This window comes from Schistocerca nitens, chromosome 2 (genome assembly GCF_023898315.1).
Source record: "Schistocerca nitens isolate TAMUIC-IGC-003100 chromosome 2, iqSchNite1.1, whole genome shotgun sequence".
Lineage (NCBI taxonomy): Eukaryota > Metazoa > Arthropoda > Insecta > Orthoptera > Acrididae > Schistocerca > Schistocerca nitens.
Window position 1 is genome coordinate 300,709,636 of NC_064615.1, and position 27,563 is coordinate 300,737,198.

The 27,563-nt window shown below is 41.9% G+C and overlaps 1 protein-coding gene across 1 annotated transcript in view; it reads right to left on the bottom strand.

The window, feature by feature from the left end:
- The window catches only part of LOC126236053 (esterase E4-like), a 75,110-nt gene extending 49,847 nt beyond the window's left edge, over positions 1–25,263 (bottom strand). Inside the window, exon 1 of the mRNA XM_049945093.1 lies at positions 25,009–25,263. Within this exon, the coding sequence (XP_049801050.1) occupies positions 25,009–25,248 (240 nt within the window). The 5' untranslated portion in view covers positions 25,249–25,263. The remainder of the gene's footprint in view (positions 1–25,008) is intronic.
- Positions 25,264–27,563: the final 2,300 nt, after the last annotated feature.

Below are 27,563 nucleotides of genomic sequence, written 5' to 3' on the forward strand. Positions count from 1 at the left end.
GTTACTTATGAAGTTGAACATTTTTGTGGCAGCATAATTCACCCCTTTCTGTGTGAAAGTCAGATTTAATCCAGAATAGTGAAGACCAACCTTCCTTCTAGTGTTGTAGCTACGCAGTTTGCTGCTATTTTTGCATTGGGATGGGTTATTAATAACAAATTTTTTAATGAATATGTGTACTGAGAAGGTACTGTGATTATCCTGGGTTCCTTAAATAAACGTCTGCAAGATAATCTTGGATGGCTCCAGTTATATTCTTGATTACATGCCTTTGTGCAATGAATAATTTTTCTCTTATTGATGAATTACCCCAAAATATGATCCAATATGAAAGCAATGAATGAAAATAGGCATAATAGGCTAATTTACTGATATGTTTATCGACAAAATTTGCAATAACCCTAATAGCGTAAGTAGTTGAACTCAAACGTTTCGGCAGATCATCAATGTGGTTTTTTTCCAATTTAATTTCTCATCAGTGCACACATCCAGAAATTTTGAATAGTTGCTGTAGCAACAAACCTCTGTTCAAAGTCTATATTCACTAATATTGTTATGCCATTACTGTACAGAATTGAAAATAATGTGTCTTCTCATAATTTAATGAGAGTCCATTCACAGACATCCTTTCAATAATGTTCTGAAAGACATTATTTATAATTTCCTGAGTTAATTATTGTTTGTCTGGTGTGATTACTTTACTTGTATGATCAGCAAAAAGAACTACCTTTGCATCTTCATGAATACTGTTTGGCAAGTCATTAATGTATATTAAGAACAATAAGGGACCCAAGACTGAACCCTGTGGGACTCCATTCTTGATACCTGCCCAGTTAGAGGACTCTGCTGATTTTTCACACTGTTAATTTCAACTTATGGCATTCTTTCACTTAAAGATTAATTAAACCATTGTGCACTGTCCTACTCATGCCACAGTTCTTAAGCTTATCTTGAAGAATTTCATGATGCACACAGTTTTGAGAGATCACAAAATATTCCAATGTGCGATGTTCTGTTATTCAGAGCTTTTAGTATTTGATCAGTGAACGCATATATAGCATTTTCTGTTCGAAAGTCTTTCTGAAAACTAAACTGACATTTTGTCAGTATTTCATTTTTACAAATACATGAAGCTACTCTTGAATACATTACTGTTTCAAGGATTTAGGATAAATCTGTCAGAAGCGAGATTGGGCACAACTTGATAGCATCAGACCTATCCCGTTTTTTCTGCAATGGTTTAACAATAGCAAATTTTAGTCTGTCTGGAAAAATCCCCTGTTTCAATGAGCTACTACTTATAGGCTGAGAATCCTACGTATCTGTTGCGAATAAACTTTCAGACTCTGTTGGAAATGCCACCAATTCCACACAAGCTTTTACTTTTGAGTGAATTTGTTATTTTTCTAATTTCAGTGGGAGAGGTGGGTTGAATTTCAATGTCATGAAATATCATAGTCGAGATTCTGTGAAGTTTGGAATGTAGGAGATGAGGTACAGGCAGAATTGAAGCTGTGAGGACGGGGCACGAGTCGTGCTTGGGTAGCTCAGATGGTAGAGCACTTGCCCACGAAAGGCAAAGGTCCCGCGTTCGAGTATCGGTCCGGCACAAAGTTTTAATCTGCCAGCAAGTTTCATATCAGCGCACACGCCGCTGCAAAGTGAAAATCTCATTCTGGTTCATAGGTATTGCCTCTTCTGTACACAGCCTTGCATTTTCTAATGAACAGCTGGATACTATTATCTCTAAAAAACTTAAAAAATGATAATTAAAAATATTTTCTATTTCTGACTTATTGTTAACAAACTTTTCATTGAGTTTGATAGAAATATAGCCTTCCTGTGCTCTCGATTCCCTGTTTCCCTTTTAACAATATTAATTTAATTATCAGATATGCTAATTGCAGACATAATGCACATACTTCTGGACTTTTTAATAACTTTTCTTAATAAAGTACTTTTTATAATGTCTGACTGCAGCAACAGTTACTCCCTACATTGTTAGTACATATATATATGCTCTCCTGTGCTATATTACTATTATGGAGATTTTGCTACATAATTATGAAATCTAAATTAAACCTGATCCATGCAGACCTTGACACCACTGTACTTCGTCCACGCCACCAAGGGGCTACAGCAATTGACCAGACAGCTAGCTATCTTGACAAAGCAAGTCATTGCTCAGCGAATATTGTACATCATGCATTCTGCTGCAAGAACGGCATAGTTGTAGATAACTCTTTTACAAAGCTAGCGAAATTTTCAATTTCCTTTCTGTGAAAGCTACTAGAAAAATTGGCGTTATTACCACCACCCAATCACTACGGTCTCCAGAACTAACTTGCTTATTTAATTTTCTTGTTCAGCTGTAGCTTTTTTATCACCAAAGAAAATTGGCAAAAAACTTTAATCAATTCTAAATGTAGCGTTAGTTCTTATGTAGCCTACCTTATGATAATTCATACTAAATTTTTATGGCAGCTTTTATTATCGGCTACGGCAATGGTTCTTTTTATATTTAATGTGAATAAATGTACTGAATAGAACACAAATTTTGCAGCTCTCAAATTACAAAATACTAGTTGCAATACTTCATTAGCAATTACCAAGCGGTGCTGGTAACCAATTCTTTTTATTTCTGCAGCTTGTACATTTCTGCTTCGAAACAGTTAAGGATATTTCTTAACGTCAAGTCCTCGAATCCCCGCCCCCATTAAGCCTACTGGTACTACACCACCCTCTGCCACACACCTTACAGCGACTTGCGGAGTACAAATGTAAATGCTCTCCACTGCTCGACTTCAAATCCGTAGGCAGATCACAGCCTGTAGCTTCTCACTGTAAACACGGTGCATTTCTTTATTTGTGACGTAGAGACATGACAGAGATTGGTCATCTTGATGAAGAACTGAATCACCCATCACCACTTTTCGAAGTATATAGAGTCGCATTGCGAGCACTCCACTTTCCCTGAGTGCTGGGACAGAAAGGGATATAATAAAAATTACAGAAAGGGATTATGCCACGGGAGAGTCGTCGCCTGTGCCGAATACATTTTGTGCCGCAAAACTGGTGATCTGGAAGTGTTCCATCAACCATCCTTCCCGTCCAAAAACTGTTTATCAAAATTTCATTCACTGCCAGGATTCGAAAAACTGTAGTTACTTCCAGGACGAACTCCACTGCATTATCGAAAACAGTTTTCCTAGATATATGTTGTTCGCGCAGACATACACTCCTGGAAAATGAAATAAGAACACCGTGAATTCATTGTCCCAGGAAGGGGAAACTTTATTGACACATTCCTGGGGTCAGATACATCACATGATCACACTGACAGAACCACAGGCACATAGACACAGGCAACAGAGCATGCACAATGTCGGCACTAGTACAGTGTATATCCACCTTTCGCAGCAATGCAGGCTGCTATTCTCCCATGGAGACGATCGTAGAGATGCTGGATGTAGTCCTGTGGAACGGCTTGCCATGCCATTTCCATCTGGCGCCTCAGTTGGACCAGCGTTCGTGCTGGACGTGCAGACCGCGTGAGACGACGCTTCATCCAGTCCCAAACATGCTCAATGGGGGACAGATCCGGAGATCTTGCTGGCCAGGGTAGTTGACTTACACCTTCTAGAGCACGTTGGGTGGCACGGGATACATGCGGACGTGCGTTGTCCTGTTGGAACAGCAAGTTCCCTTGCCGGTCTAGGAATGGTAGAACGATGGGATCGATGATGGTTTGGATGTACCGTGCACTATTCAGTGTCCCCTCGACGATCACCAGTGGTGTACGGCCAGTGTAGGAGATCGCTCCCCACACCATGATGCCGGGTGTTGGCCCTGTGTGCCTCGGTCGTATGCAGTCCTGATTGTGGCGCTCACCTGCACGGCGACAAACACGCATACGACCATCATTGGCACCAAGGCAGAAGCGACTCTCATCGCTGAAGACGACACGTCTCCATTCGTCCCTCCATTCACGCCTGTCGCGACACCACTGGAGGCGGGCTGCACGATGTTGGGGCGTGAGCGGAAGACGGCCTAACGGTGTGCGGGACCGTAGCCCAGCTTCATGGAGACGGTTGCGAATGTCCTCGCCGATACCCCAGGAGCAACAGTGTCCCTAATTTGCTGGGAAGTGGCGGTGCGGTCCCCTACGGCACTGCGTAGGATCCTACGGTCTTGGCGTGCATCCGTGCGTCGCTGCGGTCCGGTCCCAGGTCGACGGGCACGTGCACCTTCTGCCGACCACTGGCGACAACATCGATGTACTGTGGAGACCTCACGCCCCACGTGTTGAGCAATTCGGCGGTACGTCCACCCGGCCTCCCGCATGCCCACTATACGCCCTCGCTCAAAGTCCGTCAACTGCACATACGGTTCACGTCCACGCTGTCGCGGCATGCTACCAGTGTTAAAGACTGCGATGGAGCTCCGTATGCCACGGCAAACTGGCTGACACTGACGGCGGCGGTGCACAAATGCTGCGCAGCTAGCGCCATTCGACGGCCAACACCGCGGTTCCTGGTGTGTCCGCTGTGCCGTGCGTGTGATCATTGCTTGTACAGCCCTCGCGCAGTGTCCGGAGCAAGTATGGTGGGTCTGACACATCGCTGTTAATGTGTTCTTTTTTCCATTTCCAGGAGTGTAGTTGACGCTCGGCGCGGTGGCTGATGCGAGGGACTGTAAATGGGAAATGCCTTTATAGTCTCTCCTGTCACCCACCGCGCCGAGTGTCAACTTCGTTTGCGCGTGTATTATGTGAGTTAGAAATTCTGAGGACATTGTTGCCTGCCATCATTTTCTCCTACTGCTTACCGCCGTGCACTTCTACATGGTCGCTGTTATAAACATAAACAAGCCAACAGTATAATGTTGTAACCAAAATTGTTTTTACGTTCGCAGTTATTACTTTTTCCCGCCACTTTTATTATTTACTGTTGGTACCATAGTAAGGTCTATTATCGCAATTACTTGGTTTCCTGTAATTAAAAATTTGGTATAAATAACGTTTCCACACGTTCTGAGCTTTTGAACCACTACCACAAGCTTCAACATCAATTTTCAAACCGTTTTATATGTCAACTGCATCAGCTTTCCGCTAGCAAACCTGCACGGTCTGTTTCAGAATCTGAATCATTTTAGGTTCGAAAAGAAATATACGTGGAATTCTTAGGGGAATTCTCAAAATGATTCCGAAACGATTCGTCACCTGACTCCATTCTGAACTGCAACAAATCATCAAAAACACTATTTGATTTTTTTCGTAAATAAAGGTCACATGTAATGCACAAAATAATACGCCAGGAAAGCGTTCTTTAAACTTAGTACGTACTAAATTCGCTAGGTGCTCATTGGCGAGTTCTTCTACACTCTTAGTTTGGTTTGTTATAATATCAACAAAGTTACTTTACTTTTCAACTGCATCTTATGCTTTCTCGCTGATTCGTGAAAACCGCTAAATGGACAGTTTATGAATCTGCCACAATGAAAAATTAAGTGTAACTGTAACTGAGTAAACCAACCGTGGGTAAACTGACAGCCAGTCCAATCGAAATGTTATCTTTGTACGATCTACGTTATTCTTGACATGTCCGCCCCCGGTAGCTGCGTGGTCAGCGCGACAGAATGTCAATCCTAAGGGCCCGATTTCGATTTCCGACTGGGTCGGATATTTCCTCCGCTCAGTGACTGGGTGTTGTGTTGTCCTAATCATCATCATTTCATCCTCATCGACGCGCAAGTCGCCGAAGTGGCGTCAAATCGAAAGACTTGCACCTGGCGAGCGGTCTACCGGACGGAAGGCCCTAGTCCCACGACACTTACATGTTATTCTTGAAATTATAATTTTTGTCAGATTTCGGTGTAGATTCAATAAAGTCTTATACATTAGGGAAACAGCAAATCTCATTTTTTCAATGCAATTTCAGACATGGGAAATACTGACCAGGAGACTATTGCCTGTAAAGTAAGTACTGGCCAGGTCTAAAATACCTTTTATTCACCAGTACATTGCTGGTATTTTCAATAGACATATCTGAGTTTGGCTCACCCATCTCTTGTTATATTTCTCCGCAGGTAGTACATTTTTAGATTCTCTCACTATTATTTTCGGTTTTCATATTTTTATGAAATATAAAAAACTTACATTTATCGACCATTTTTCACACCGTACAATGCAGAAAGTTCTTGGTAAACCATATCGATGCACCACTGTTCACTTACAACTATTCATACCGGTAGTTCACCATGAAAAAATTGAGAGATAACATCGATCAGTGTCAACAACACTTTTACGCCGGATCGATAAGCTGAGCGTTATGAGAGTGCTATTGAGACATTCATGCTCAAACGCTATGCTTATTTTCAAGAGTGATTGTGAAATTAATTGAATACAGGCAGTTGTACAGCAATTACTCAATGAGTGCCACCCAATGCTCGGTGGCATCGGTTAGCTGTAGTTCAAATGACAACGATTTCCTGCTTCTACCGGTAAGTACACATCAGTATGACCACAGAGTAGAAAAGAGCACACGTACACCACTTGAAAAGAAATATTAGTCTAAATTAGCGCCTGACAATAGTTAATCGTTATTTGAATTTTCAATGAGTAAGCTTTTGTTGAGTGTGTTTTGTCGTGCAACTGTTTTGTTAGACAAATAACCACTTGAGATTTACGAAGATGCACGAACTTAGTGACGTTGGATTTGGGATGGTGACTTTCGTTCTGTAGGAAGACAACATTTCCGAGATGGAACTCTCACTATGGATATCTTTCTTAATGAGAGAATATGTCCCAAGTAGTAAATTAAAGATGGGAAAGACATACCGTGGTTTAATAATGAAATTCGGAAAATGCTTCGGAAACCGAGACAATGTTGTATCATCGGTTCAAAACAGAACGTAGAAATGCCGAAAGGCAAAATTTAGTAAAAATCCACCCATCTGTAAAAACATGGATGCTTAAGCATACAGTTACTTCCACGGTTATTTATTTATTTCGAGTTCTGTAGATCCTTATGAGAATATACCTATGGATATAGAACGAGTAAAATTTTTACAGATTATTGTTTCGTGCACAAGTAAATTGTTCTTATCATATAAATAACAGGAACAGATTAGCTAACACGTAAATTCCTAAGGGACCAAACTACTGAGGTCCTCGGTCCCTATATGTATGAGTTATCATACTTGACTTCTGAATGAATATACAGTTATACATACAGCTATACATACATTTCAATTTTTAAATAACATTGTAGATAGACAAAGAATGATGATTAAGGCCATAAAAGCCACAAAAGTAGATTTAAGCATACTCAGGAGGTATTATGCATTTTGGCTTAGAAATTCGTCTATCCTATTACATTACATTAAATTTATCGTTTTCCATGGATCCCTTGGAGAGGAGTCTCTGGGATTTTTTAAATACTTTTTCAGTCAGATACATGGATATTGCACAGTTCTAATGCAGACAGAGCTATAGTCCTTCTGTTGGCCAACAGGAAGTTCTTTGATTCACCCTGAAACCGATCTTTATCACTTACAAGACCTTTGATATGCTCTGGTAAGTTATTGAATATTTGAGTGCCCATATATTTGACTCCTTTTTGTACTAATGTTAAGCTTTTATATACATATCTTGTTAGCGAAAAGATCTTGCAGAGAACCTGAGGAATTCTGGTCCTACCTAGAATCACTAGCAATGAGTGGGTCACAGGGCGCTCTCTAGTCGTTTGTCGATGAGTCTAGTTTAGCAATAAATCACAGCAAATAAAGGAAAATTGAAGTTGGAAACAAGATTAGATTAGATTAGAGTTACTTTCGTTCAAATTGATCCGTAGCGAGAGGGTCCTCCACGATGTAGAACATGTCAGAAAAAATAATAACACGATAAATATTTACAACTAAAACAAATAAGCTAATGTACCTTCCACAGGTCCCAAGTGGAATGATCATCATTCTTTTTTTGTAATTAACACTATACGAAAGGATCATTTTACAACACTCATTTACTAAGATCGAATTAATGCACTGAATTTAAAATTTAAAAAAATGTTGTTTTATTTATAAGGTAATAAACATACAATAAAACTACTACAATACTTATTTACAATGAATACATTACTGCACTGAAATAATGCAAACGTTAGATTGTACTTTACACACACACACACACACACGCACACACACACACACACACACACACACACACAATCAGTTGGTTCTATTGAGAAATTCATCAGTGGAGTAGAAGGAGCTGGCTTATCTTCTCTTAAACTGAATTTTATTGGTTGTTAAGCTTTTTATAGCTGCTGGCAAGTTATTGAAAATGTGTGTTCCTGAATAATGCACACCTTTTTCTACAAGACTAAGTGACTTTAAATCCTTGTGAAGATTATTCTTATTTCTATTATTGATTCCATGAACTGAGCTGTTGGTTCTAATAAGTGATATATTTTTAATGACAAATTTCATTAAGGAATACATATATTGGGAAGCTGTAGTTAGTATCCCCAGTTCCCCAAACAGGCCTCTGCAGGATATTCTTGAGTTCATATCACATATAGCTCTTACTTCATGTTTTTGTGCCCAGAAAACTTTAGCTTTGCTTGATGAATTACCTCACAAAAGAATCCCATATGACATTAGCGAGTAAAAGTAAGCATAGTATGTCAGCTTTTTCATTTTTATATCCCCGATGTCTGACAGAATTCGCATTGCAAATAGAGATTTGTTTAGAAGCTTCAGCAGTTCTGTGGTGTGCTCCTCCTACTTGAATTTATTATCAAGCTGTAATCCCGAGAATTTAGCACTGGCCACTTCTTCTATTTGCTTGTCATCATATGTTAGTCATATATTCGTGGGACACCCCTTGCAAGTTCTGAATTGGATGTAGTGTGTTTTTTCAAAGTTTAGTGACATTGGCTAGGAACCAGTGATTAACGTCCACAATTATTTTATCAGCCAATCTTTCTAACACTACAAATGATTTGCTATTTATTGCAATGTTTGTATCGTTGACAAACAAAACAAACTTGGCATCTGGTAATGTTACTGATGAAAGGTCATTGATATGCACAAGAAAAAGTAAGGAACGAACCTTGTGGGACCCCACATGTCATTAGTTCCCAGTAGGATGATGCCTGATAGCTTAATACATGTATATTTCCTAACACCCTTTATTTCCTGCCAGAGATATAAGATTAGAACCATTTTGCAGCATTTCTTGTTACACCTTAATATTCTAATTTACTTAAAAGGATATTGTGATTTACACAGTCAAATTCCTTTGACAGATCACAAAATATACCAGTTGCCTTCAGTTTTTTGTGTAATGAATCAAGTACATTTTTACTGTAAGTGCAGATAGCCTTCGCAATATCAGAACCCTTAAGAAATCCGAACTGTGACTTTGACAGTATGTTATTTGTGATAAGATGGTTATAACATTTCTAAAATTTTTGAGAATGCTGGCAAAAGTGAAATTGGACGCAAATTTGCCGCTATTTCTTTATCTCCCTCTTTAAAGAATGGCTTAATTTCAATATATTTCAAACATTCACGAAATATTCCACTGACGAACGACTGGTTACACAGATAGCTTAATATGTTACTTAACTCTGAATCACATTCTTTAATTAACTTTGTTGATATTTCATCATACCCATTATATGTTTTTGGTTTTTTAAGATTTTATGATGGGCATTACTTCTTCTGGGGTAGTGAGGGTCAAATTCATATTATGGAAGTTACTTGAAATATCTGGTCCGAGATATCCCATCGTAGCATCTACAGAACCTGACAACCCCATCTTTTCAGTAACAGTTATAAAATGTTTGTTCAAAAGCTCTGCAACACTATACACATCTGTCACAAATGTATATTTTACTCTTAATGCTATTTGCCCCTCTTCACATCTGGTTCTACTGGTCTCCTCCTTCACTGTATCCCATATTGTCTTTATTTTGTTATCTGATATGACTATCTTTTCCTTCTAATATATTTGCTTTAATGTCTGTATTACAGTATTTAATATTTTGCAGTATTTTTTGCAATTTGCTACAGCATCAATGTGAGAACTGTTTCAGATTGACAGATACAGTTTTCCTTTTGTTTTACAAGATACCTCTATTCCTTGAGTAATCCATTCTTTGTAGACTTTGCTCTAACCTTGGTTAGCTTTGGTGGAAAACAGTGTTCAAATAAGGTAAACACTTTATTAGCTGAAGTGTTATATTTTTCATTCATGTCATGAGCACTGTAAACATCACTCCAGTGAATGTCTCTGAGGAGTGTCCTAAAATAATCAATTTTTGGCTTAATGATTACCATCTTCAGTTCAGATTTAACAGATTTTATATCATGTTCAGTATTAACATTAAACAGAAGGAACTGCATACCATGGTCTGCGAGGCCATTGACTGTTGGTTTTGTAATATAATTTTGTTCATTGCACTTTCCTGTAAAGATATTATCAATGGCTGTTTGTGAGCAATTGGCTACCCTAGTTGGGAACTTTACAGAGGAAATTAAGTTGAATGAAAGTGTTTACTAACTCAAGTAAGTTCTTATTGGGAGAGTCTTTAAGTAAATCTGCACTGAAGTCACCAGAAACCACTATTTCTTTGTTTCTGGTTGTTAAATGGGCCAGTACAGCTTCAAGGGGGTTTATGAACAGATTAAAGTTACCTGCAAGTGCTCGATGTACACTTAACATTATTAAGGTTTTTTTATGAAATTCTACTTCTGTTGCACATGCTTCCATATGCTGTTCTAGGCAGAATTTATGAATGTCTATGTTCTTAAATTTTGACAGTTCCTGATGAATGTGGCAACTCCTCCTTTCTCCATTTCTGTTCTGCAAAAGTGAGATGCTGGCCTAAATCCTGTAACACTTAAAAGTTCTATACCAGTGGTCACATGATGTTCAGAAGGGCAGTTATGTCAGCTTGGTTTGAGGACTCTAATTCATCTATGCAGATAATTAATTCATTAATGTTATTTCTCAGTCCTCGAATTTTTTGATGCAGTAAAGATAGCTGACATTTCACATTGACTGAGTTAAAATTGGGTAGAGTTGAAATTTCTGCTGATTGTTGAAAATTCTTAACCAACAGCCCGTTTATGCTGATGTAATAAGCTAGAATTATGTTTTTTGGTTTGTCTCAATCCTAAACTCCCTTAAAACTTGGTTTCTTTCTGTCCTCCCTAGCCTAAAAAAGGGTCTTTTCTGAACCCTATAACCACTCGTATTTTATCTCTCGCGACAGTGCCTCCACCCAAACTTTCCTGCTACTTTCCCAGCCAATTTACCCTTTCCTATCCTGTTGAGGTAAAGGCCATGTCTAGTATAATCCCACCTATTAAGAGAATCAACAGGAACCACACCAATGTGTGACCCTGCGCCAACATAAGCAGCCGCTCCAACTCAAAATTAACTCTCCTGACAGAAGAGTTCAAATGAGGTAGGTCATGGAGCCCAAGAACAGATACAAACTCAACATTAGTATGCTTCGATGCTAATGCAATCTTTTTCAGGTCACACTCTTTACTGTACCCAAGATCTCTGTCAATACTATTACGTGGTGCACCCACTATAACCACGGAGTCTTCCTTAGTGAAATCTTTGCAAAGTGACCTTAAATCCTCTGCCACCTGCTCCAGACCAACACTAGGTTTGAAAAAATTGGTGACCTGGTATTCTGATCCTAGTTCATCCTGCAAAAGTTGGCCAACACCTCTTCCATGGGAACTACCTAACAACAACACTTTCTTTCTCTTTACTGATTTCCTTACATTCTTACTTTCCAATTTGCTGGTGGAAGTTTGTTGTGCCCTGTCTACACCTGCAACTGCTTGAGGCTTACCAGTTTCTAACTGTAGCAACAGGTCAAATCTATTTTCCATATTCACTTTGAAGCTGTCAGACAGAGTTCTAGACCTGTTCCTCCTGTTGCCTGTTGCTACTTCCCACCTCTCTTTACCTTTCTCCCTCCTTAACCTGTCAATATCTCCCCTGGCCTTGTCTAACTCAGCCTGAAGGGCGGCACTTTTCCCCTCCTGTTCTAGTATCTTCCTATCTCTACTACATATCCTACAAAAGCACTGATGAGTCTCATTTACTTCCCCTACTCCCACGCCACTACAGTCCCCCACATGGAAAACACTACAGCACCCGTCACACCGAAGCCCCGATCTAACAATCCTACGGCAGGTCAAGCACTTTTCACTCAAGATAAACGTAATAGTTTATTAAGAATAAGTCTGTTAAATTACAGATAAACACAAAAATAGGATTCCACAAATTTTGCCTATACGCAATAGTATGTAAACAAAAACAACAGTGCAAAGTTTCCGAAACAACAACTTAAACTTTACGCTACTTTCCGGAAATGTGAGTTAAATAATGAAGCGGTACGCTACAGTTAAATTGCTAGAGAGAGCAAAGAACAATTAAACGAAATTCTATAGATTTGCTGCTGCAAAACGTAAACAGAAAATACGACTATAACCCGACTGTACGATCTTTTCACGTTTTCTGCTATATTGCGTAAAGAAAAATGAAACCTTTAATGGTACGCTTAAAAAGCACTCTAATACAGCTATTTATCACGTAATCAGTACTAAACTAAATGTTATTATAATTAAAATGACTTATTTTTACGAGAACACCAAAACTCGCGCTAGCCACTAGGTCCGATTGGAATTCCAATTTGGTTTTACAGAGAGCACTCTATGTCACTGGTCCATCACGAATCTCTCTCCCAGCGCAAAGTCCCACGCAACTGGAAAAAAGTGTAGGTCAATACTGTCTATAAGAAGGGTAAATTAACGGACCTGCAAAAGTTATCGGTTTGCTACAAAGTTCTTAAGCATGTTCGAAGTTCGAATTCAATAAAGTTCTTTGAGACAGAGAAGCTTTCGTCCACAAATCAGCACAGATTTAGAAAGAATCGCTTGTGCAAAACTCATCCTGTCCTTTTATCGCACGATATACTGCGAACCATGGAAGTAGGGGAAGAGGTAGATGCCATATTTCTAAATTTCCGGAAAGCATTTGACACGGTGCCCCACTGCAGATTGTTGACGAACGTCCGAGCATACGGATTACGCTCCCATATATGTGAGAGGCTCGAAGACTTCCTAAGTAATAGAACCCAGTATTTTGTCGTGGACGGCGAATGTTCATCAGAGACAAGGGTATCGCCTGGAGTGCCCCAGAGAAGCGCGATAGGACCATATTTGCTCTCTATGTATGAGGTTTGGAACTTAAATAGTCGCAACTATTTATTCACAACCGATACAAAAGAGTTACATGTTTGCGCCTGTTACTGTCCTTCAAAGTAGTCACTAGTGTTGTGTAGAACTCGTTGCCAGCGATGTGGAAGGTGTAGTATACCGTCAGCAAAGCCTGTTCTGTCGATAGTGTGAATGACACGGTCTTGTGCCTGTCGAATATCCGGAACAGTTCTGAAGCGAATGTCACGAAGTGGTTCCTTCATCTTCGGAATCAAATCAAAATGGTTCAAATGGCTCTGAGCACTATGGGACTCAACTGCTGAGGTCATTAGTCCCCTAGAACTTAGAACTACACTCCTGGAAATTGAAATAAGAACACCGTGAATTCATTGTCCCAGGAAGGGGAAACTTTATTGACACATTCCTGGGGTCAGATACATCACATGATCACACTGACAGAACCACAGGCACATAGACACAGGCAACAGAGCATGCACAATGTCGGCACTAGTACAGTGTATATCCACCTTTCGCAGCAATGCAGGCTGCTATTCTCCCATGGAGACGATCGTAGAGATGCTGGATGTAGTCCTGTGGAACGGCTTGCCATGCCATTTCCACCTGGCGCCTCAGCTGGACCAGCGTTCGTGCTGGACGTGCAGACCGCGTGAGACGACGCTTCATCCAGTCCCAAACATGCTCAATGGGGGACAGATCCGGAGATCTTGCTGGCCAGGGTAGTTGACTTACACCTTCTAGAGCACGTTGGGTGGCACGGGATACATGCGGACGTGCATTGTCCTGTTGGAACAGCAAGTTCCCTTACCGGTCTAGGAATGGTAGAACGATGGGTTCGATGACGGTTTGGATGTACCGTGCACTATTCAGTGTCCCCTCGACGATCACCAGTGGTGTACGGCCAGTGTAGGAGATCGCTCCCCACACCATGATGCCGGGTGTTGGCCCTGTGTGCCTCGGTCGTATGCAGTCCTGATTGTGGCGCTCACCTGCACAGCGCCAAACACGCATACGACCATCATTGGCACCAAGGCAGAAGCGACTCTCATCGCTGAAGACAACACATCTCCATTCGTCCCTCCATTCACGCCTGTCGCGAAACCACTGGAGGCGGGCTGCACGATGTTGGGGCGTGAGCGGAAGACGGCCTAACGGTGTGCGGGACCGTAGCCCAGCTTCATGGAGACGGTTGCGAATGGTCCTCGCCGATACCCCAGGAGCAACAGTGTCCCTAATTTGCTGGGAAGTGGCGGTGCGGTCCCCTACGGCACTGCGTAGGATCCTACAGTCTTGGCGTGCATCCGTGCGTCGCTGCGGTCCGGTCCCAGGTCGACGGGCACGTGCACCTTCCGCCGACCACTGGCGACAACATCGATGTACTGTGGAGATCTCACGCCCCACGTGTTGAGCAATTCGGCGGTACGTCCACCCGGCCTCCCGCATGCCCACTATACGCCCTCGCTCAAAGTCCGTCAACTGCACATACGGTTCACGTCCACGCTGTCGCGGCATGCTACCAGTGTTAAAGACTGCGATGGAGCTCCGTATGCCACGGCAAACTGGCTGACACTGACGGCGGCGGTGCACAAATGCTGCGCAGCTAGCGCCATTCGACGGCCAACACCGCGGTTCCTGGTGTGTCCGCTGTGCCGTGCGTGTGATCATTGCTTGTACAGCCCTCTCGCAGTGTCCAGAGCAAGTATGGTGGGTCTGACACACCGGTGTCAATGTGTTCTTTTTTCCATTTCCAGGAGTGTAGTTAAACCTAACTAACCTAAGGACATCACAAACATCCATGCCCGAGGCAGGATTCGAACCTGCGACCGTAGCGGTCTTGCGGTTCCAGACTGCAGCGCCTTTAACCGCACGGCCACTTTGATTTGATTCTGAAGATGAAGGAACCACTTTGTGGCATTCGCTTCAGAACTGTTCCAGAGATTCGACAGACAGTAGACCGCTCCATTCGCACCATCAACAGAACAGGATTTGTTAATGGTATAGTACACCTTCCACATCGCTGGCAACGGGTTCTACACAACGCTGGTGACTACTTTGACAGACACTAACAGGTGAAAATATGTAACTCTTTTGTATCGGTTGTGAATAAATAGTTGCCACTATTTAAGTTCCAACTCTCGTACGTAAATAATCTGATAGATGGGGTGAGCAGCAATCTACGACTTCATCCTGATGTCGTTCTAGTATACGGGAAAGTGTATGGATTGGGTTACTGTAGGTGGATATAGGATGATTTAGAATTTCTATTTGGCGTGATGACTGGTAGCTTGCTCTAAACGTAGAAAAATGTAAGTTAACGCAGATGAATAGAAAAACAGTCTTGTAATGTTGCAACACTCACGTCAATTAAATATCTCGGCATAACATTGCAAAGCGATATGAAATGGAAAAAGCATGAAAGGCCGGCAATGAGGAAGGCGAATGATCGACTTCGGTATATTGGGAACATTAGCCCATCTATAAAGGAGAGGCACATATGCAGAATACTGGTGCTACCCATTCTTGAATACTGCTCCCCACCAGATCGGATTAAAAGAGGACATTGAAGCAATTCGGAGGCAGCCTGCTAGATTTGATATTGGTAGGTTCCGTCAACTTGCAAGCATTAGAGAGAATCTCTGGAGCGATGACGATGTCCTTCTTCGTGAAATACTACTGTGAAAATTTGGAGAACCGGCGTTTTCGGCTGACTGCAGAACGCTTCTACTATCGCCAGCGTACATTTTTCGTAAGAACAGCGAATACGAGATACAAAAATTAGGGCTTTTACGGAGACACGTAGACTGTCGTTTTTTTCCCTCGCTTCATCCGCGGTTGCAACAGGAAAGAGAATTATTGGTAGCGGTACGAGGACGACGTCCTTCTTCGTGAAATACTACTGTGAAAATTTGGAGAACCGGCGTTTTCGGCTGACTGCAGAACGCTTCTACTATCGCCAGCGTACATTTTTCGTAAGAACAGCGAATACGAGATACAAAAATTAGGGCTTGTACGGAGACACGTAGACTGTCTTTTTCCCTCGCTTCATCCGCGGTTGCAACAGGAAAGAGAATTATTGGTAGCGGTACGAGGTACCCTCCGCCATACATCTTATGGCGTCTTGTGGAGTATTTATATAGATCTAGACCGCGTAATTCATGTAGCAGTTTCCACACGCAGCAGATCATCAGATTCATTTCATTTTAATGTAGCTTATTAAAAATGCTCGGAGTCTGTTGACGTTTTTCTTCCCTTATGAGCTATGCATTGTTCGCATGTACTAAAATCCCGAATATTCCGGCTACAGAAATACAAGTCTAATTTTGCGTTTTTCGTCATATTGGACCCGCATTTTATTCAATTTTTAATGGTAAAGTCATTTTTAAGATTTTACTTAATTTTTTGGATGTTTGTGTTTAACGTTCATTTATGACACATCAGTTCATTCTTTTAATGTTAACAAGAACGAACAACCCATACTCCTATAGGAAAAAACGCAGCAGTATTGCTCAAGGATCTATTCGTACATGTTAAAAATAATTGGGGGTTCATCTGCTTATTGTCATTGTCACGTTATTTATGGTTGTTAATTTGAACCAGGTATGGGTACCGAAACAAAAATATCGATATCGTGTATCGATGTTGTACCCAACATAAAGTCCAGCAGTTTGAAGAAAACAAGCGAGGAACATGTTTGGCGGCACCGTTTCTGGCGGGCAGCTTGAATTTGCGCGTGCAATGACCAGATTGGCTAACTTCAGTGCTAACTAACTCGAAAACGGCGTAACGCATCAAATTTTTTTCAACAATTATTTCTCAGCACATCCTATCCTGCAACACTCTTCAAGCTCTTCAGACTGTTTCAGACCACCCCTTATATTGATGAACTTGTCGAGCTGAAAATGGCTCTATAATCGAAATTGACCAATCATGGTTTAAACAAACAAAAACATACAGTCTCGGCGGAAGTAACATCGTATTTCTTAAACGTCTGGATCCGGAAAATGTGCTTGCAAAACTTTATGAGCTTTAAAACAATTTTATCCTTCCACATACAATGAGGTGACAAAAGTCAGCCGGCCGCGGTGGTCTCGCGGTTCTAGGCGCGCAGTCCGGAACCGCGCGACTGCTACGGTCGCAGGTTCGAATCCTGCCTCGGGCATGGTTGTGTGTGGTGTCCTTAGGTTAGTTAGGTTTAAGTAGTTCTAAATTCTAGGGGACTCATGACCACAGCTGTTAAGTTCCATAGTGCTCAGAGCCATTTGACAAAAGTCACGGGATATCTTCTAATATCGCAACAGATCTCGTTTTGACTGGTTAGTGCAGCAACTCGACGTGACATGGACTCAACAAGTCGTTGGAATTCCTCTTCAGAAATATTGAGCCATGCTGTCTCTATAGCCATCCATAATTGCGAAAGTGTTGCTGGTGTAGGATTTTGTGCACGAGCTGACCTCTCGATTATGTCGCATAAATGTTCCATGGCATTCATGTCGGGCGTTGTGGGTGGTCAAATCATTCGCTAGAATTGTCCAGAATGTTTTTCAAACCAATCGCAAACAACTGTGGCGCGGTGACATGGCGCATTGACTTCCATCGTTGTTTGGAAACATGAAGTCCATGAACCGTTGTAAATGGCGTCCAAGTAGTGAATGATCGGTTCCGTTGGACCAGAGGACCCAGTCCATTCCATGTAAACACAGCCCACACCATTATGGAGCCACCACCTGATTGCACAGAGCGTCGTTGACAAGTTGGGTTGATGGCTTGGTGGGGTCTGCGCCATACTCGAACCCTACCATCAGCTCTTACCAACTGAAATCGGGACCAATCTGACCAGCCCACTGTTTTCCGGTCGGTTAGTGTCCAGTCGATATAGTCACGAGCCCAAGAGAGGCACTGCAGGTGACGTCGCGCTGTTAGCAAAGACACTCGCGTCAGTCGTCTGCTGACATTAACGCCAAATTTCGCTGCGCTGTCGTAACGGATACGTTCGTCGTACGTCCCACGTTGATTTCTGCAATTATTTCACACAATGTTGCTTGTCTCTTAGCACTGACAACTCTACGCAAACGCTGCTTCTGTCTGTCGTTGAGGTGAAGGTCGTCGGCCACTACGTTGTCAGTGGTGAGAGACAACGCCTGAAATTTGGTTTTCTCGGCACACTCTTGACATTGCAGATCTCGGAATACTGAATTCCCTAACGATTTCTGAAATGGAATGTCCCAAGTGTCTAGCTCCAACTGCCACTCCGCGTTCAAAGCCGTCGGAAGCCTTTACACTAGCATCACTGAGTACAGATGACAGCTCCACCAATGCACTGTCCTTTAATAACTTGTGTACGCTATACTACCGCAATCTGTATACAGGGTAGTCCACTGATAGCGACTGGGCCAAATATCTCACGAAATAAGCATCAAACGAAAAAACTACAAAGAACGAAACTCGTCTAGCTTGAAGGGGGAAACCAGATGACGCTATGTTTGGCCCGTTAGATGGCGCTGCCATACGTCAAACGGATATCAACTGCGTTTTTTTAAAATAGGAACGCCCATTTTTTATTACTTATTCGTGTAGTACGTAAAGAAATATGAATGTTTCAGTTGGACCACTTTTTTCGCTTTGTGATAGATGGCGCTGTAATAGTCACAAACATATGGCTCACAATTTTAGACGAACAGTTGGTAACAGGTAGGTTTTTTAAATTAAAATACAGAACGTAGGTACGTTTGAACATTCTATTTCGGTTGTTCCAATGTGATACCTTTGTGAACTTATCATTTCTGAGAACGCATGCTATTACAGCTTGATTACCTGTAAATACCACATTAATGCAATAAATGCTCAAAATGATGTCCGTCAACCTCAATGCATTTGGCAATACGTGTAACGACATTCCTCTCAACAGCGAGTAGATCGCCTTCCGTAATGTTCGCACATGCATTGACAATACTGACGCATGTTGTCAGGCGTTGTCGGTGGATCACGGTAGCAAGTTAATAATGGATTCGCATGTCGGTCAGGAAAAAGGCACTCATTGAGAACAGAAAATATGATGTTGACTGTACATGTTTGGCGTACTTAGAACTGGATTAATATTGAATTTTCCATGTCTTCTACTGATGTATGCGCAGATTCGTATTGCAGTAAACATTAGGTATTTGAACTTGTGTTTTTGTTTTTTCTCAAAATAAACTTTCTGTTTCTGCAATAAGTAACAGAAAAACCGGTGCGTTTCAGCAGAACGACTTTGTGACTGCGCATATTGTATGACGTTGTTCGTCCAAGAAAATAAAAAAATAGTCTGTTTTTCAAAGATATCATAAGCAATTGTGTAATAACTGTTACAAATATATGCAGAAAGGCATCTCACATTACATACATTGCCTGCACTGAGAAAGCCCAAATACGTAAGCAAAAACAGTTTATCTGTTCTCTTGTGTAATTTGCTGTTTGTCAGCTTAAAGTTGCTCGGGTGAACGATTTAATTCTGCATCATCACTTACTATATTATTAATACTAAAATTTAGTGGCTAACCTGTTTCGGTAGTTCTCCAGTGACGTTTTCCATGCTTTGTCTTGCACACTCCATATAATCATATGATATCATATAGTCTGCACTATCATCTGCATCTGCATCTACATATACACACTCCACAGCCACTGTACGGCTCATGACAGAGTGTACCAAACGTACCATTACCAACCATTTTCTTTCCTGTTCCACTAGCAAACAGATCGAGGTAAAACCGATTATCCATGTGCCTCCATATGAGCCCAAATTTCTCGTATCTTATTTTTGTGGTCCTTATGCGAAATGTACGTCACGGTAGTAGAATCGTTTTGCCGTCAGCCGAAAATGCTGGTTTTTCAAATTTTATCAACCGTTTGGGGCGAAAAGGACGTCGTCTTCCTTCCAGAGATTCTCGTTTGAGTTCACGAAGCATTTCTCTAATACTCGCAAGTTACTGAACCTGCCAATAACAAATCTAGCAGCCTGCCTCTGAATTGCTTCGATGTCTTCCTTTTGACTCGTTTCACATCCATGCGTTACAACGGAAAAATGGATCTATGTATATGGAATAAATATTGCAATAAATACGAGTAAATTCGTAAATTCGACTTAGTGGATAGGAGTACTCAAGAATGGGAAGCACTAGTGTTCTGCACTGAAGCGCCAAAGAAACTGGTATAGGTATGCGTATTCAAATGATGAGATATGTAAAATTCAAATGCTGAGATATGTAAGTAGGCAGAATAGAGCACTTCGGTCGGCGACGCCTATATAAGACAAGTGTCTGGCGCTCAGTTACTGCTGCTACAATGGCAGGTTATCAAGATTTAAGCGATTTTGAACGCGTGCTATAGTCGGCGCACGAGCGATAGGAAACAACATCTCCGAGGTAGCGATGAAGTGGAGATTTTCCCGTACGACCGTTTCGTGAATATCAAGAATCCGGTAAAACATCAAATCTCCGTGCAAGAACGGGACCACCGGTGACTGAAGAAAATCCTTCAACGTGAGAAAAGTGCAACCCTTCCGCTAATTGCTGCAGATTTCAATGCTGACCCATCAACAAGTGTCAGCGTGCAAACCACTCAACGAAACATCATCGATATGGGCCCTCGGAGCCGAAGACCCACACGTATATTCTTGATGACTGCACTACACAATGCTTTATGCCTCGCCAGGGCTCGTCAACACTGACATCGGACTGTTGATGACTGGAAACATATTGCCTTGTCGGACGAGTCTCGCTTCGAATTGTATCGAGCGGATGGACGTGTAGGGGTATGAAGACAACCACATGAATCCATGGATCCTGCATGTCAGCAGGGGACTGTTCAAGCTGGTGGAGGCTCTGTAATGGTTGGGGCGTGTGTAGTTGGAGTGCTATGGAAACCGTGATATGTCTAGATACGACTCTTGGCAGGTGACACGTATGTAAGTTTTTGGAAACTGATCACCTCCATCCATTCATGTCCATTTTGCATTCTGACGGACTTGGGGAATTCCAGCAGGACAATGCGACACCCCAAACGTCCAAATTGCTACAGAGTGGCTCCAGGAACACTCTTCTGAGCTTAAACACTTCCGCTGGTCACCAAACTCCCCAAAAATGAACATTATTGTGCATATCTGCGATGCCTTGTACCGTGCTGTTCAAAAGAGATCCCCACCCCCTCGTGTTCGTACGGATTTACGGACAGCTGTGCAGGATTAGTGGTGTCAGTTCCCTCCAGCACTACTTCAGACATTAGTCGAGTCCATTCCACGATTTGTTACGGCACTTCTGTATGCTAGCGGGGCCCTACATGATATTAGGTAGGTGCACCAGTTTCTTTGTCTCTTCAGTATATATGTACTCTAATTTATAGATGGGTTGCGCTGTCCCGGAATTCACCTAATAAACCGAAGTCGACCATTCGCCTTCCTCACTGTCTTCCTTTTATACTCGTTCCATTTCATATCGCTTTGCAACGCTACGCCTAAATATTTTATCAACATGACTGTGTCAAGCAGCATGCAACTAACATTAGATTATTACAGTACTGTTCTTCCTGCTCATTCGGATCAATTTATATTTTTCTACATTTAGAGCAAGCTGCCATTCATCACATCAGCTAGAAATTCTGTCTAAGTCATACTGCATCCTCCTATAGTCGCTCAGTGACGACGCCTTTCCGCACACTACAGCATCATCAGCAAACAGCCGCAGATTGATGCTCACTGTATCTAAATGGTTCAAATGGCTCTAAGCACTATGGGACTTAACATCTGAGCTCATCAGTTCCCTAGACTTAGAACTATTTAAACCTAACTAACCTCAGGACATCACACATATCCATTCCCGAGGCAGGATTCGAACCTGCGACCATATCAGGCCCTGGTTCCGAACTGAAGCGCATAGAACGGCTCGGCCACATTGGCTGGCTCACTGTATCTGTCAGATCATATTTTATGTATGTAGAGAATACGAGCGGTCCTGTCACTCTTCCATGGGGCTCTCCTGACGATATCGTTGTCTCTGATGAACACTCGCCGTAGAGAACAATTTACTAGCTCCTATTACTTAAGAGGGCTTTGAGCCATCTACATGCCTTAGAGCCTAATCCATATCCTCTGACCTTCGTTAACTGTCTACAGTGAGGCGCCGTGCCAAACGCTTTCCGTAATCTAGGAATATGGAATCTGCCTGTTGCTCTCTATCCGTGGTTCACAGGAGATCGTGCGAGAAAACGACAGGCTGAGTTTCACCCAAGCAATTATTTCTAAATCCGTCCTGAAATGTGAACTGAAGCTTTTCTGTCTCAAGGCAATTTACTGTATTCGAAATTACAATATGCTCAAGAACTCAGCAACAAAGTGATGTTATGGATATTGGTCTGTAATTTTGTAGGTCCGTTATTTATCGGTTCTTATGTATTGAAGTCATCTGCGCTTTTTTCTAGTCGCTTGGGACTCTTCGCTGGGAGAGAGATTGCAGGCTAGGAAGGGACCAATGCCGAAGAGTACTATCCGCGAAGCGTCGCTTTGGTGCGCCACTGGTCGCTACAAAACGTCACGAACTAACGGGTTCAAAGGAACGGTTCACCAAGATGAACGGAACGAGCGAGGAACGAATTCTAAGGAACGGTGTTTCATAGTTCACTTCGGTCGCGGCTTTCTACTTACAGTTCCCTGGAACGGGATACGGTCGGTCTCGTTCCCGAACGGCATGTCGGCCGGTCTCGCTCCAGCCTCGGTTCCGTTTCCGTCTGTCTCGGTCTCGCTCGGCCGGACTCGTCCTTCTTCGTGTGGCCACTAGTCGCAGTACCACTGCCGACTGCTCATAGTTCACTGTTCAGTATCTTGTTCGTTTCGTTCGTTTCGGACGCCCATCCTCGATCTGTTTCAAACCTTTTTAGAACTCTGAATTTCTGGTTCTTTTCGTATTCTATTCAGCGTCCACGACTGGTAATTAAAATGTACTTTATAATTACGTAAATTACATAAAAATTACGTGGTATGTAATACATACATCTTTTCAGGCAACAAAACGGCGTATCAGCTTGCTTCACTATCTCGATAAACAACAGAAGAAATATTTGTAAAAAGGCAAGATTCTTTGCTATTAGACATGCAAAGGACTTCGGCACAGCACACACGAGTGGCCATTTTCCGTCTTTTTTTGATCCCAGGTAAAAGAGCAAGTTTATTGTTGTGGAAGGCAGACCGACTTAACAAACGAATTAAGCCCGCGCTTCGTAATCGAGTGTGGGAGAATAGGTAACTCCTACATTATTTCAGTGGTACCGAGTGGCGCACGAAAAATCGGCCCCGAGTACCTAGACTGATCATTGTCGCTTACCAATCGTCATCTATTGTCTCGAAGTTGTTTGCATTAGCTTACTTGTTATTTCTTCACTGTCTAATTATTACATGTTTATCTATTCTGTCCGTAGCGGTCAACAAATCGTGGGTAACTGGCGTGCAGTCTGTATTCGGGGCCGGTTTTTCGTGCACTACCTTATATTAGTTTACCGCGATCAGCCACATTACGCTACAGTTACTAAACGAGATGTTTTGCAGAATCACGAAAATTACAAGTGTGTGAGATTTCTGTTATGAATAAAAACTCTGTAGTCCAGGAGGGAGACAAGTGCCCCCTCTTGGCGCCTTCCATCTTCAATCACCTATGCTACAAATTTTCAGTTTTTCATAAGAACCATACATCAAGCACAATGAACGGTGAACGAGTAAAAATGAACGGTTCCCAAAAAAGAGCGATCACCAGTGAACTAGTTCACAAGGATGAACGACTTCAAAATTTCTAGGTGTATGCATTGATGAGGGGTTGACTGGAAAAAACACACTGAGGATCTGCTGAAACGTTTGAGTTCAGCTATTTATCCTATTAGGGTCATTGCAAATTTTGGCGATATACATCTGAGTAAATTAGCTTACCATGCCTATTTTCATTCTCTGCTTTCTTATGGCATCATATTCTGGGGTAACTCATCATTGAGTAAAAGAGTGTTTATTGCACAAAAGCGTGTAATCAGAATAATTGCTGGAGCTCATACAATCATCCTGCAGACACCTATTTAAAGAGCTAGAGATCTTCACTGTAGCCTCACAATATATATATTCACTTAGGAAATTTGTTATTAACAATCGGAACGAATTCGAAAGTAATAGCAGTGTACATGGCTACAACACTAGGAGAAAGGATGATCTTCACTACTGAAGGTTAAATCTAACTTACGCTCAGAAGGGGGTAAATTTGCTGCCACAAAAGTCTTTGGTCACTTACCTCATAGCATCAAAAGTCTGACAGATAGCCATATAGCATTTAAAAGGAAATTAAAAGAATTTCTTTATGGTATTTCCTTCTACTCATTAGATGAATTTTTGGATGTAATAAGTGGGTAATTTCCCTAACCCCCACAAAAAAAAAAAAAATTAAAAATATTAAGTGTCATGTAATATTTTGTGTAATGTAATAACTTGTATAGACACCTTTTATTAATCTGACACGTTCCACATCATTACGAAGTGTCGTATTCATGATCTATGGAACAAGTACTAATCTAATCTAATCTTTGCCCATCTCTAGCGCGAACCACGAAGCGACGCGCCTCGATATTCCTTCATTTGCTAAGATGGAGGTGGCTTGAAACAGCGCCACGTCCCCGCCACGCCACTACTGTGCGAATTGAGCCCAGTGCATCGATCGCGTCCGGCAGACGGGGGCTCACCTTGAAGCGCAGTTCGCCGACGGGGGGCAGCGCGTAGCGGACGCCGCGGAAAGCCAGGATGTTCCGGCCGTCCAGTGACGTCATCACGCTGCCCCGCAGCCGGCCCTGGGCCGTCTGCACCTGCGGCTCCCGCTGCTCGTCAGCGCCGCCGCCGCCGCCTTCGCTGGCGCACCGCGGTGGCGCCAGCAACGCGACGCACGCCGCCAGCAGCAACGCCAGTGCTCCGCGTGTGCCCCGCATGATCGCTGTCTGGCTGCGCGGCAGTCGCAGCTGTTGTTTTATGTGGCAGACGCGTAGCCCCCACTGCAGGCACCTCGGTCGCCGAGACAACTAGTTCCCTGAATTGCCGCGACGCCGCGCTGTTGTGAAAGCCGTTCCGCCAAGGTCTATATAGACCTCGTTTCCTGCTAAGACGTTTCTGAGCAGTTTGCAGTATGAAGACACTTGCTAGGCGTTTTCCGCTCTGCTCTCAGACACCACACTCAAGCGTGATCCCCTGTTGTGCGGAAATCCCTAATTAGATGTATGCACCATGTTTTCAAAGAAGTTGAACTAACAGAAGAGCCCCACGAGATGCTTAAAAATGTGAAGGAAAGTAAGGCTAGCTTATTTCACAACAATGTTAAGAAGATGAGTAATGATGTACAAAAGCTTCTGGTCTGTTTGGAAAGTTTAGAGACTTCTGACAAGATAGACACCTTGTGAAAAACTGACCACAACTAAACCGCAAGGTTAGAGAAATTAAACACCTTCGCATCTTACTGATGTAGAACTAATTGGGAGAAGGAGAAGTTATTACTTACTTTAACACACAACACAAGTTCAAAAACACTGGGGCAAGTTGAATTTGTAGTGCTCAGCACACAGAGGTGTGTGCTTGCCAGTTAATATTGGAAAATAGTTTTGTTTTAATTGTAACTGTGTATAGAGCCACACTGGGAAATTACGAACTGTTTATGAGGACTATGGAGTTTTTACTGTGGTATCTGTCACACAGCAGCAAGCAGTTAATAATCTGTGGTGATATCATTGCAGATTTTCTAAAGGATTCTTTTAGCAAAAATGACACAGACACCTTAATTTGACCATTCACTTTGATCTCGGCAATTATCTTCCCAACACAGATTTACAAAGGCAGTAGAACACTAATCGATATTGTTTTCTTTGGTGAAGCTCAAAGCAAGAAAATAACTGAAAACCCAGTGACTAACGCTCTCTATGATGTTAATGCACATTTAGTTAGGATAGATAAAACAGTGTGTTACACTATAGATACTCCTCAGTGGAAATGATTCAGAATATTTAATAGCTCCCAGACTAAATATTTTAAGAATAGTGAACAAGAGATGATATGGGATGAAATTCATAATTAACTAAATGTTGATATAAAATTAAACTATTCTATGATAAATTCATATCATCAATCTAAAATAGTTTTCTGCATAAGCTAATCAGGAAGCACATTAAGCAACTATGTAGGAAACCATAGATATGAGAAGGATTAAAATATACTGTGAAAGAAAAACGGAAATGAATCTGTTAACGAGGAAAAGTAAAGATCCTACAGTAGCCATACACTACAAAAACTAAATGATCATTCACACACAGTAGATATATTTAATAATCATTTCTGAAATGAACTACAAAATCTAGGGTCGAAGAGTTCAAGAGAAAAGTCAAAGCAGTGTGCTGAAAATGCAACTTACATAAAACTCAGTCATGTGGATCTCTCACTCACTTTTCCATTTGAAATTAAGAAAACTATATATTCCCTCAAAAATAAAAGTTCAAATGGATTTTATGGTGTTTCCAACAAAGTACTAAAGACTTGTTTTCATATAATAAGTACTGTCTTTTCTAAAACATGTGATCCAAAACTAACTCAGGACTTGTGTCCAGAGAGATTTAAATATGTCTTTGCCAAACCCCTCTGTAAGAAATGTAATAAAAGGGATGTCAGAAACTGCCGACCTGTTTCACTGCTGACATTATTTTCCATAATGATGACGATGTATTCTAGAACTGTATCCCATGTGAGCAACGGTAATATCCCCAGTAAAGCACTGTTTGGATTTCAAATGAGTTCCTCTTCTGGGAATGCCATTTACACTCATCAAATTTTACAAGCATTAAATGAGATAGCACCAGATGGTATTGTCTGTGACCTATCTAAGGCATTTGACTGTGTAAATCGCAATATTTTCCTAGATAAACAGCAGTTTTTTTGGGATTGATGGTATAGTCAACTCATGGATAATATCGTATCTTACCATTAGAACACTGAAGACTCTATTTAGTAACTCAAGCAATGCAATCAGGAGAGACTCTTCTGACTGAGAAGAAATCATGTATTGGATTCCCCAAGGCTCAGTCTTAGATCCACTATTGTTCCTCACATACACTTCTGGTTGTCGGGCTGTGTTGCATGCAACAGTCAGGTTGGCATCCCATTGCTGTGCAGGACGTCTCCAGACACGTCTTTGGCCTGGAATCTCAATGACTGGAGTAGAAGTGTCTTCAGTGGTGAGTTCCTCTTTAAATTCAGGCCCAATGAC